A 12,665-nucleotide genomic window follows, 5' to 3' on the forward strand; every position below is an offset into this window, starting at 1 on the left:
GTGCGTGTTTGGTTTGTATTGTTGTTGGTTTGAATAAAATGAATAAAGATCTTTAAAAAAAAAAGGAGGGGTACCGGTTGCGTGGCCTGTAATGGGTGGACCGTATGGTCCAACAACTGTGACTAGACTGGGTGGCGCTGAATGGAAAAGCCACTGAAAACACCAGTACCGAAGCTTGTGTTCTACAAAGACCTTTTGTGACTTTAGAAGTCAAGTGTTGTTTTGAAAGCTGTAAGATTTGAACTCTTGGGGAAAGAAACCCCCTGTGTTTTTGTTTGAAAGCTGTAAGATTTGAACTCTTGGGGAAGGGAAACCCTGTGCTTGATGAACTACTTTGAACTCGAGGGAAGGGGAGCTGATTATAAGACAAAGAGCTAGAAGCAGCTCCGAACTTTTCTTTTAGCACTATACATTTTTAATGCTGACATCCTTACACATTTTATGCTGTTAGTTGGGAGGGCAAGTATAGGTTTTTGGACACAGACAGTTGATTTACTTTGGACTTCCCGTCACAGACTATCCTTAGTTTTCTTTAGGTAGGGAAATCCCACCTTAGCATAGGGCAAGTTAGGCATTACTCCACCCTGCCTTTTTAAGTGAATACACCTTTGCTGAAATAACTTGAACCTGTTGTCTGTGTCTGACTCGTGATGCCTCCACATCCCCTATCCTTGGAAACATTTATCAAAAGGAAAATAAAAAGGGCAGCTCATAGAGCTCCCAGCAATACTGCACCTAAGGTGCTGTGCGCTGCAATAATAAATTGCAGATACCTTAAAAGGTGTAGGACAGCATTACTCCAAAAAGTGTTGGAAAAGGTTCCCAGCGAGTAACCCACAACCATCTTTGGATTGGTTCCTTTTCTTTTTAAGGGATTTTTTTCAAGAGATCTTCAGGGAGTTTTCTCTCCTCTGTGCCTAAACTATGTTTTTTAGCAGGGTTCTCTGTAGAGGGTCCTAAAGTTTCAGAGTGGTCTCCAGAATGGGAGACCTTAGGCCTCACATAAATCCTATCCAACTATCTTCTAGAAGCAAGTTGGGTTACAGGCTTTTGGGTAGGAGGTTAAGGGGAAGATCTACTCTTAGTCTTCCTCTTCCTCTGGGGTTTGGTCAGTTTTTCAGGCCTAAAGGTTGCCCTCTAGACACTCTGAACCAATAAAGGAGGTGAGTTTAACCTCACAGCTCCTGAATTAAGAGTTTAATCTCTGAAGATATCTCTCTTCTCTAAAGGATTCCCCAATGCCGTTCCGCTAGGGGCCTTTTCTTTAGGGTTGACAGGAAGAGCTAACTTCTTGTCAGTTATTTGAACCTCTGCCACCTCTGAGTTACCAGTATGAGGATGTTCAGGTGGTTCAGTCATCTGGCCTCAGCTGAAGGTGGAGTCATGCGAATTACCTCAATTATTCTGGGCCTAGAAGTTTGGTTCCTAGTGGAATTCTGGGTTTTTAAACCCTTTTGCTCTACAGAGACAGATACCTTCTTCCTAGTCTCTTGGGAGAGGTCCGTAAGGGTGGCCTCCCGAGTTAGAGCCCTCGTCTTTTTACCTGGGGGCTCTGCTGTGCTGAAAACGGCCCATAAAGGTTTAAGGTTATTACCCAAGAGCACAGCACCAGGCACTTCTGACTGTATATTGACAGGTATCCTGACAGTCATGTTGTTACACTGAATGGTAATGGGCATGCCAGATAGCATTTGTACAGGGCATATTGCAAGTCTAATGGGGCCCAGAGGAGTTTTGGATACTTCCTCTAGGTTGAGTAAAGACTCCTCCACCATGGAAATGCTGGCCCCAGTGTCTCTGGAGGCGGGGGTCTCCTGTCCATTAATAAGAAGACTGTTTTTAATACACTCCCTAGTATGTTCTGGGATATATGAAAGATGGGTCTGGTTGGTTTGACTTCCAGAATCTAAGTCTACAAAATGAACTCTTGCCTGAATTATATAAGATTTTTGGGACAAGGAGTGAAAAAATGTACCTGTCACTGGCGTTTTCTCCTCCTGAGGGAAAGCCAGAGAGTCTGTGGGGTTCCCCGAGGCCTTGCCTTTACATTTGGGATCTCCCTTTACATGATCACTAGCCCCACAAACATACACACTTGCCTTGGTAGAATGTTTTTTTTGTATACCCTCTGTAAAGGCATCCTGAAGTACAATGTGCAGTTGCACCTGGAGCGTTCCAAGTGCTAGATGGAATTACCAATAAATGATCTTGGACACAAATAACAGGACATACTCAAAGAATATGGCAAAATACTACTTTATTATCATCTCAAATAAAGTAGGAAAACCTGGTGAACAAACAGATGGCAGCTCACGCACTCTCAAAACATTTCAGATCTGCAAAAGATTATATACCTCATTATACGTCAGCTATGACGTCATCCTACGTGGCACAAAACAAATCGAAAGGAGGGATTGGTTAAGGGAACTACACCTGCACTTTGTTTAGGTGTTAGTAACATAATTGGCTACTACTTATCAAATAAGCATGCCTTAAACTACATCTTACTACATATAATGCAGGTTAATAGCAGAATAATAGTAACGGATTGGCCTCTGCAACAATGTATGATACATTCGGTACGGTTTTCTGAGAGCATAACGTCTCTCATAACTTCAATGCGGTATTGGGATAATACCTGGTATCACACACAGTGCTCTCTTGCGGTTCTTACAATAAGATGGAGTTGAGGGGTGGGCTCCATAAGTGACGATTACATCTGCTTCGATTCAACGACACAGGCAACAGACTTAAAAGTTCAAACAAAAGATATTTATTAACTTAAATGTCAGGATAGTTGAAGGCCTAACTTGCCCTATGTTAAGGTGGGTTTCCCTGCCTTAGCATCATTCTTCACTTCGTACGGACTCACCAACTCTTTAGGTAGCTTGGGCTTCCTGGTCCTGGCAGCATCAACAGCAGAGGACCCTGAAATGGAGAAAGAGCCATCTAAGGACACTATCCTCATTTCAAACTCATGTTGCATTTCCTTTTCTCTGAATCAATGGTTGATTTTGTTTTCGACTTCTGTTCCATTTTTGTATGCTGCAATTCTAATTTCATTTCTGCAATTTTTGCCTTTTCTTTTCAAGCTCCAAAAGCACTTCGGGAGGAATAGGAGGAAAAGGAGCATAGGCCTCTTTCCTTACACAGATCTCTAAGTTGTTCTACTCTGAGGGAGCTAAGCGCTTCCTGCTTGTATAAATCCATACTGTAAAGCAGTTTTCTTAAAACAAAACCTTTTGTAAAGCAGCCCTAGTGGATAGTTTTCTTGACCACTGCTGTCTACAAGACTCAGTGTTTCTTAGCCCACACAGTATCCCCCCCCTGCTGTAACACCAACCACTTGTTAGGGAGTCTTACTAAAGTCCACCTGCGGTAGGACTAGAGAAGACTAACTCTTATATGTACAGGGCTCCAACTCTTTGCCTCAACTACCCAAAAGGTTTGACGAGCAGCCAGGCTTAGAATCGGAGGGAGAAGGGCTGTCAGTAGGTACAAAGACCTTAGGGCACACGTATAGTCAAGAATATACTTATACAGTTGTTTTATAAAAAAATATTGTTTGTTTATTATAGAGACCAAGGCAGCTAACCCAGTATTAGAATTACAGGTAAGTAAACGTATTCAAATTTGTATACATTTGTATACAGTAAGATTTTTATTAAGCATTACTCATTTCAAATGGTAAACTCTTAGATCAAATAGTAAACTCTTAGCTGATCTACAGGTAAGTTGTTAGAATAGCGTTCAAGTTTTGCAAATCATTTCTTATAACCCACATTTAAAGTAAGCAGCACAGATACTGGTAAGTACTTTTAGGCAACCTGTACTTTAGCAAGTCCAGCCCTATCTGGGAATGAGAGTCTCAAAGTCAGTTGGAACACTGGTTGAACAGTGCCCCTGGGCAGAAAAACAAATAAAAGCAGACGCTGTAAAAGTTGTCAAAATAGCAGGTTTCTTCTGTGTTGCAGGTAGGCAAAATGTTTAGTTAAAAGGTGGTTCATTGAGGTCTGGCAGCCCCCCTGGTGGATTTAAGACCAAAGGACCAGTGTCTTTAGGCCTGGGAGAACACAATTGGGTTGTCACCCAAATGTTGCTCTGAAAGCTCAGGAGGAGCCCGATTTAAACATAGAAAGCACCCAAGTGAGTGCCTTGGGGCGGGAAAGTACCTTTTTAATGAAGAAAGAAGACTGTCACCAGCGGTTACTCAGGTCATGCGACAGCAGGTCCTGTTCGGATTCTTGGCCTGGAAGCTGAAGAAGGAACGTTTGGCAGGAGCAGACGGCCCGCTTCTTGCGATGGAACACCCAGCAGACGATCTTCCAGATACTGACTTGTTAGGACTCGACACGGCAGACTTCTCCCCATTTCTCGCTCCCCGACTTTGAAGGGGATTCTTCTCAGGGCGGGAAAGATTCACTGTAGTAGGATAACCATGAAGTTCCAGCTGAAGAGGTGCTTCAGAAGATAATGCACAGTAAATTGGTACAGGGTAATGGGAAATTGCCGACCAGGACGGTCATAGCTCTTCTAGGGATGGCTTAAAATGCAGGTTGTCTCGTGGCTGGCTTGTTCCACAAGTCCAGGGCAGGAAGTGGTTCAGTCTGGATCTTCCCTGTCGATCGGAAAGAGGAGGTTGGAGCAGCAGCGATCACTCAGCACTCACTGGCGGTTGCTGGAGATGAGTGAGTAAAAGACTGAGTGAGTGTTACCACTCACTCAGGAGAACTGATAAAAAATCCAAGAGTCTAGGAAAAAGTGCTGGGGGACTCACAAGTGGGGTGAGTATTGCACAAAATGAAATTCTACCTAACAGCACAGTGCCTGACAAAGGGGTGAGCGAGGCCAGCCAAAGCAACCAGAAAGAAGTACAGGTCTGGGACCTGCACACAGTTGAGCAGAGTATCACACATCCTTTTTCAGTGCAGCACACGGCAGGAAAGTGAACCAGGTCTGCCAAGGGAAAGCAGCAGATCCTAGGTGTCTGGGACCCACACTTACAGATCAGTAAAACAAGGTGAAAGGAGGAGCAGGGGAAAAGAAGCATACTCCGCGGTGGAGTCGCACTGTGAGAATACAGTACCAAGAGAAGGGAGACATTTCTCTGGTACACCAAAGCCAGGGGAAGGGAGTCATTTCCCCTTGCGTTGTAAACTGCCTTAGAAAGCCTGAGGAGGACCTGGGGAAGGGAGACAATCCCTAGCCTCCGTGAACCTTGATAAAGAGCCTGAGAAGGGCCTGGGGAAGAGAGTCAGTTCCGGGCCTTCGTGAACTGGGGTAAAGAGCCTGAAAAAGGACTGGGGAAGGGAGTCAGTCCCCCGACCTTTGAGAATGTTGGTAAAGGGCCTGGGGAAGGGAGACAATCCCTCAGCCTCTGTGAACTTTGGTAAAAAGCCTGAGAAGTGCCTGGGGAAGGCAGTCAACCCCCCCAGCCTTTGTGTATTCTGGCAAAGAGCCTGGGAGTGACTAGGGGAAGGACGCCATACCCACTGGTGTTGTGTACCACAAGGCCAAGAGAGATCAGGGGAAAGAAGCCATTCCCCTCATCCCCCGGTCGTGTGTACCGTGAAACCAGAGCCAAGGAAGGCCCATGGAATGGAGTCATTCCCTTGGCACTCTGAAAGTATTGAGAACAAGATACCTGGAGAACGGAGGCATCCGCCTGGCACCCAATAGTGGAGGAAACTATGGGCAGTAAGGAACGATGTTGGAGTTGGAACTCTGCATTCTCTTTAGTTTGAATTTAGAAGAACACCACAAGCTGGAACTTTGTTTTGTATCGTGGGAAAGGAACTGAGACCTGGAGAAGGGAGTCATTCTCTCAGGCGAAGATCCCACCTCCAATTGGAACTATAGACCGTCCATTGTGTAGAGCAAGGAAGCCATTCCTCTGGTCCAAGAAGATCCTCTACCTCTTTTAGTATTAGTTACAAGTGTGATGGACAGAAGTAGGTATTTTGACACACGACGGTGGACTCTTCCTTCTGACAGAATCCTTAGTTCTTTAGTTAAGGCAGGGAACCCCCTCTTAGGGTTAGGGAGGGATAGGTTTCCTCTTTATGTTTACTAAATCAAAGTTTATGCGAACAAGCATACCACCTGTGGGTCAGCCTCCACCTTCTGCACCCTTCTACTGTCTAAACGCATAGTTGAGATGCACTGCAAGAAAGAGGGACCCCTGTTTCATTCACATTGGTTGAGGAAACAGGAAAGGGCTAGGGCAGAGCTGAACGGGAAGTTTAGGATTAGTAAATGGTGGGGCGGGGGGACAATCTGTATGACACGGCATAGGGTATAAGATGTCAAAGATTGTTCTTCTGGTTTGAAGCCTTCATGAGAAGGGAACATTGAGTTTAAAGTTGCAGTGTATCAAATGGGGAGGTTCTGCATTAGTAGGTTGGGAGGTGGGTGAAGAGGTGGGAAAGGGAATGAAAATCTGGGAAGATAAAGCAGTGTAGAAAACTGTAATGCAAACTTGGTGAAGGAAAGCACTCCAGTGAATGCGGATGCTGGTAGGCGTAATGAATGGACTGCAAATTCTGTTGGGTCCAAGTAAATGGGAGACATTTTCTTTGGTAATTGTATTTTTCTAATATGAATATACTGCAATAATTGTGAATCATCAGTGCTGTTTTATTAAAAAAGGAATAAAGAAATAATTTGAAAACCTATTTCGGTAATATTTGAAGACAGAAGTAACCTTCTGAAATTCTCATTGGATATTTCATGATGCTATATTTTTATCATTGTTTCAAAGGATATGGACAGTTTACATTTTTGTGAAACTTAATGAACTACAAATAGAAATAAACATTCTTTAGTGTAATTTGTGTGTGTGGTGCTGATGATCTTTCTTTTTATGTGTCCTCCTGCAGGTTTCTGGAGCGAGCAGAGGAGCTGGCGGTAAGTGCCAGGGATTTTGTTCCGTCTAGTGCAAGCTAGGGAGCAGCCTCCCTCTCAAAGGCTGGACATTATTCTGCCTTGTTACTGATCGAATGTTACTCCGCTCCAGAACTGAACATTTGTGTAGTAAAGTGAAAAATATGCAGATCACTGCTTACCTTGGTTTATGGAATGATTCTTTCCTTCTTAGATTTGTCATTTGAAGGTGCCTTCATGTGCAGTCCTGAGTAAACTCTTTCCTTAGAAAGTCGCATGCAACTGTAAAGTGTCTATTGTTTTTTTAACATTCATGAAATTACAAACTCATTTCAATATTTTCAGTGTTCCTGGTGGCACAGTAAACAGTTCAAACCCTCAAAGAACCTCAACTCTGCTCTCAGGATACCCTTGCTGCTCAGTCCTGAACAAGCCCCACCTGAAAAGCAAAATGACAGACACTGAGGGCTCTTGCATCCGACACAGTCCAAGGCTACTAAAACGCAGAACAGGCTACAGCGAAGAAGAAACCCAGAAGTAATGTTGGAACTCTGAGGAGTCCCATCTTCTAGTCGATCTGTGTCCGCTGAACACATCTGCACCTTTTCAACACTTGAGCCGTGTCTTAAACGAATTGGATAATGTCTCTGTACCTTACCTCCACCAGTTAATCTTCACTTTAGCCCAGGATTCTCCTCATTTACCCAGTGGTGACCTCACTTGAACATACTCTTCAACTGCACCAAACCGTCCATGGATGACCAGAACACAGGAGCCATGACTGTTGACCTCTCCCGGCGGGAAACCGAAAGTTGACAGCCAGCCGCTGGAAATTGCCAAATGCCTCAGGCTATGAGATATTGAGCACCCAGTTTGCCTTTGGGAAGGACCCTGGATCCCAAAGCAAAGTTGTATATATGAAATTGAGCCCATCTTTCACATTGGGAACCCTTGCTGCATTGGGAACTCCTGCACCATAAGGATAAGTATACCCCACAGTTTCAGAATCCTGTCCATCTCTCCCACTGTTTAATAAGAGAGACTCTTAAAACTGTTTCTTTCCTTCCATTGTTCAGGGGATGTGAGGAACTTCTGCACCGCTGGGCAAAAGGGTTCCTGCAATATTTTCCTGGCTCACTAGTGTTAGCAGTGTGACAGCACTCCAGGAACTGCTATGAGTGCAGTAGTGTAGTTTATGAAACAGTATGTTACAGAAGATTTTCTTTTTGCTGCTTTCCCGCCTTTGTGCTCCTTTTTATGGGGAAGAGTGATGAGTCCATAAGACTATCAGTGCTAAGAGACTAAGCTTCTCTTTATGGATTTCTTGTATTGTCATAACTACACACATCACCTTAAAGTGAAGTGCAGTTAGGGTACGTTGTATCCTTATATCTTATAACTTTCTGATTACAATTGCAATGTGTCCAATTTGGGCTGTGGCAATGGATGTTTTCCTGCTGTGTTTTAAACTTTTTACTTGTGCACTTTTGCAATTACCACAGATGGCTATTAAATGTGGCTAGAACTCTAAAATGGCCTTCCCACAAGATATTTGCCTGTCCTTTGGCTATATTGTTCTTTGGCCTTCTTACTGCCCTCCAAGCGTCAAAATGTCCATATGTGGAATGCCCGTTCCTGGGTAAAGCTGCTGCTTTAGCAGGTTAAGTCGTAGTCTGTTTGTGTAACTGGATGTGGATGCTGGCACTGTCTGGTCCCGTCCACATCGTGGGGTCTGAATGTCTGTTGCTAGGCAGATTGTGTGGCCAGCGGCTATCCGTGATTGTGTAGCCACTGCCAGTCTGAATGGTGCAGATCATTATCATTGGTGGACCTGGATTAGCTTCCATTCCAAATCCTTGGTAAAAGGAGGAATCGTGACCAGCACCAACTCCAGTGAAGTCCTGCTACTCTGATCTCAAGAAGACCCTTGTAGGTGTGTTTACTCTTGGAGTAGTGAGAACAACCAGTCTCTACCGCTGCTCAAGGATTTGCGCCTTTTGAGCCTTCGGAAGTGTCACTGGGCCAACCGATGGACTGATCAGCTCTCTCCTAGGCTACCTCAGTACAGCCATCGGCGTTCTGAATGCATCCTTGGACCTTGGAGGATCTCTAGCTTGTACTACTAAAGTATTAATCTTTTCTTTGCAAAACTGGAAAGCTGAAAGGTGCTTGGAACAGAGAGTCTTGCACTGTGACCAGCTGAATCTAGATCCTTGTCCAAAGGTAGTCTATGCACTGCGACCCCTGGTTGTCCCTTGACCAGACCAAGCACAGAAGATTGTCTCTTCAACGGATTCCGGAACCTCAGCAGTGGTCTCTGAAGGAATTGGAGTCAGGGGTTGGGGGGCGGGGCTGGAAGTTAACATACTGGTTATCCCCCATCCACCTTAGATTTACATGGGTGTAAAGTCTTCCCCCTGTCCCTCTCTTTCCTGGCTTAGCTTGGTGGTAACCTGGTCAAGGACCTCTTCCAAGGCCTAGCCTAATGCAGTGGGTTTGAGTTACTTACCTGAACTTCCCTTAACTTTTTACATTTGAATCTTAACCGCTGGCACTGTCCAATCACACAGTAAACCTACCTGAAATGTATAACTTTCGAAATGATGACTTTAGAGCATAAGGACTTAAACCATTTTAGGGCTGGACTTACTAAGTGCTAGGGAATTGTTGGTTGCTCTCGAGTGTTGTTACTCAACTTTATGCACCTGAGTAATACCTGTTTACAGTGGTTATTGAATCAAATACTTTCTATTTTCTTCTAAGGATGAATGTATGTATGTGTTTTATAGTAAGTGTGTTACAATAGGTGCCTAGAGCTTTCATTTGCTTAATGTATATTTTAAATGCCTGATAAATCATTGTATATTTTTGTACTTACCTGTCTAACTGGAATTATCTGTGTTGTTCTGTGTGGACTCATTGTAGCCCTAGAACACTCTTGCACTCCTCCGGAGTCTAAGCATCCCCCGTTCTTCTACCTACCCTGATTGTGTTTGGGTAGACTTTTGTTTCTTTCCTGTTACGCCAAACTAGGTCAGCCTACTGAAATCCTACACCAGGTGGACTTTGGAAATCCATCTTGAAACGTTAGGAATTCATCTTAACACATCTTAACACAGTATAACACACTTATAACATTCAATAAGGGGAGGTCCAAAGGAAGACTTTATGAATGATAGTACTATATCCTATGAGAAGGTAAGGAAGATGTTATGCAGGTTACAGGTAAAAAAATGGCCCTATCAGTTAAGGCCACCAGCAAGGCACAATGCTAAGTGGATAATTTGGGTGCTGAATTTGATAAACGCAGGGATGAGCAGCAAGGATTTCCTGGAAACAGTGTATTCTTATTAATGAATGACAGTCCAGCTGTGTCCACCCAAATAGGGGAACGGACTACTGGTTCATTTGTTTCCTTCTGGTTTCTGAGAGGACCAGTATCCAGAGACGTTGACAGAGCTTTCTGGTCAGACTGGTCTTTGCAAGATGAAATTCCACAGCAGTGTTTCCTCTCTGTCCTTTTTAGTGTGTCCTCTACCACTTTTGTTTGCAACTTTGACAAAGTAATGATTCAGACTTGCAAGTTCTATTAGAGAATTGGACGCTGAATGAGCAATCCGGTTCCATTCACAAATGCGCATCGTTTCAAACTGGGGGTTAAGTTCAAACTATCCTAGATTTCTATTAGGGCAGAATTTCATTTTTTCTGGGTTTCTGCAGTCTCTTTTTAGGGAACCCTAAGCGTTTTCCTTTTCCCCTAAGGGGTTTCTAATTTCCCTGATCTCTTTTCTGGACAGAGGGACTTCTACCGAAGTCCACTCCCCACCTGCAACCCTTTTAGAATATATGGTTGCATTGCAGCCCAAAAGTCTCCTGGGACAGAGGTACTTTTTAAGCACCCCATTTTGGACCCTGGGTAACTTTATCACCCTGCTTTGGCTATAGGGAGTAGGATGCTGACACCCATAATTTAGTTTTGGCTTCACCAAGGTTGCTAATCATGTTACTGCATTAGTATTCTAATTTCCCTTTTCGGTAGATATTGGGGTACTAAAATGTTTAGTTCTATTCAACTCTGCAGGTTTACTTAACTGCTGGAGAATGTTGGTAGCAAGAAGCCCCTTGCTATTTTTTGAGACCAGGTTAGGCTTGTATCTCTCTCTCCTAAACGCCTGTTCTGATTTTTGGCCGCTGTACATTATTCCCGGGCTGTTATCCTTTTTACCTTGGTCCTCCTTATTGGCATTGTCTGGACTAGGACTTTGGGACTGGGTCTGTCTTTGGGGCTTTTTACCACCATCTTCCCATTTTACCACCTTGGTCATCCACCTTTGTATTGAAAGCTGCTGTCACCCAGAAGGATATTGTGCCCCCAAAACCTCAGCTCTTCTCCTTGTCTGCGTTGTTCGGGTCATCCCTATCATGTTTCTCTCAGTGGGACTGTCCTGCTTTTGTGCTGCCTCTCTTTGCCTGTCATATCATTTGAATCTGTTTTGCCGTGTTACCCTGTCCTCCATCTCTGTGAATTCATTCAATTCTATGTGGTGAGTCCCACTCCAAAGAAGAGCGCTTGTTCTTCGCTTTGGCCATCTGGGTTATTGGTAGCCCAGGGTTTAGTCCCTAGGTGTTCATATCCCGAAACTGCATCTCTAAAAGTAGAGCTGTACTCAGTGGGTGGTTATGGGCACCCAGAACCAACTTTTTGGGAGCAGTGACGTTGTGTACTTACCTCTGGGCCCTGCTTTGGTGGGTTATTCATGATACTTACTCTCAGGGACCCTCAGGGGCCGGAGGTTTCTGCATGCCCCCTTACTGCCCATTTGTTTGGATTGGTGGAAATCCTGCTTGGCTACATCTCTTCCGAGGGCTGCTGGGTCTCCAAACCTGACACTTGGCTCTTCGAGGGCATCACCTCTTGTGTTCCCTGAACTGGTCGCCATCCTCGCCACACCAGTGGGATAGAACTGGAACTAGGACCCCAAAGTTCAGGCTACACTCAGTTGGTACTGTGCAAGGATTATGTTTAGTTAACGGTGTAGTACTGCTAGGGATGGCGTGCCAGGCTAGCCTGAAGTCTGGATAGATCAGAAATAGCTAAAATAAATACACCATACACCACGCGCAACTCCCTCTTGATTAATCGCTATTAAGAGTGATACATTATCTTTACTTGCTTCAGAGGAGTCTAAAAAGACCAGAGAAAAATGTGTTGATTCTATGGAGCTCTTGTTTAATCATAATGTTTGATATCATATGGCATTTGTAACGCGCCTATACACAAGTGTTTCAAGGCGCTAATGTATTCTTCCAATACATGTGAACTTCAAGTTAATAATGGCTTGATACAAAATGTGCCTCTTGTAACACACTAAAGTTCAAAAACACATATTCCCATGTTCCTCTTACATGTTAATGTTAAAGGACATTTGTACCGCGCACTACCACCGCCAAAGTGGTCCCCTGGCGCTCTGGCGGCTCTGAAAAAGGGGAGGAGAGGGGGTGGGTTAGTGGGAATAAGCTGGAAAAGTGCAAGAGAGCAGTGATGTGCTGTTGGCAGCCTCAGCCCGGTGGGTCCGTTGGCTGGGCTTGGGGTGTTTTACGGTTGATAGTCGTTGTGTGCTGTTGTGGAAGTCTATGTGTGGTTTGTTTTGTTGTTGTGAAGTTTGTGCGGATTGCTGCGTTTAAGGCTTGTGGTTGTCTTTGGTTAGAGTTTGAGAGGTGTATGCAGAGGGATGATATTGTTAGTTGGTTGGTTAGTTGGCATTGCTGTCCCTGCAATTATG

The 12,665-nt window shown here is 44.3% G+C and overlaps 1 protein-coding gene across 1 annotated transcript in view; it reads left to right on the forward strand.

Annotated features, from left to right (window-relative positions):
• The window catches only part of VIPAS39 (VPS33B interacting protein, apical-basolateral polarity regulator, spe-39 homolog), a 375,619-nt gene that overhangs the window by 229,987 nt on the left and 132,967 nt on the right, over positions 1-12,665 (forward strand). Inside the window, exon 11 of the mRNA XM_069637994.1 lies at positions 6,879-6,906. Coding sequence (XP_069494095.1) covers positions 6,879-6,906 — 28 coding nt within the window. The remainder of the gene's footprint in view (positions 1-6,878; positions 6,907-12,665) is intronic.

Source organism: Ambystoma mexicanum, chromosome 14, assembly GCF_040938575.1.
Source record: "Ambystoma mexicanum isolate Mex_15411 chromosome 14, UKY_AmexF1_1, whole genome shotgun sequence".
Taxonomy (NCBI): domain Eukaryota; kingdom Metazoa; phylum Chordata; class Amphibia; order Caudata; family Ambystomatidae; genus Ambystoma; species Ambystoma mexicanum.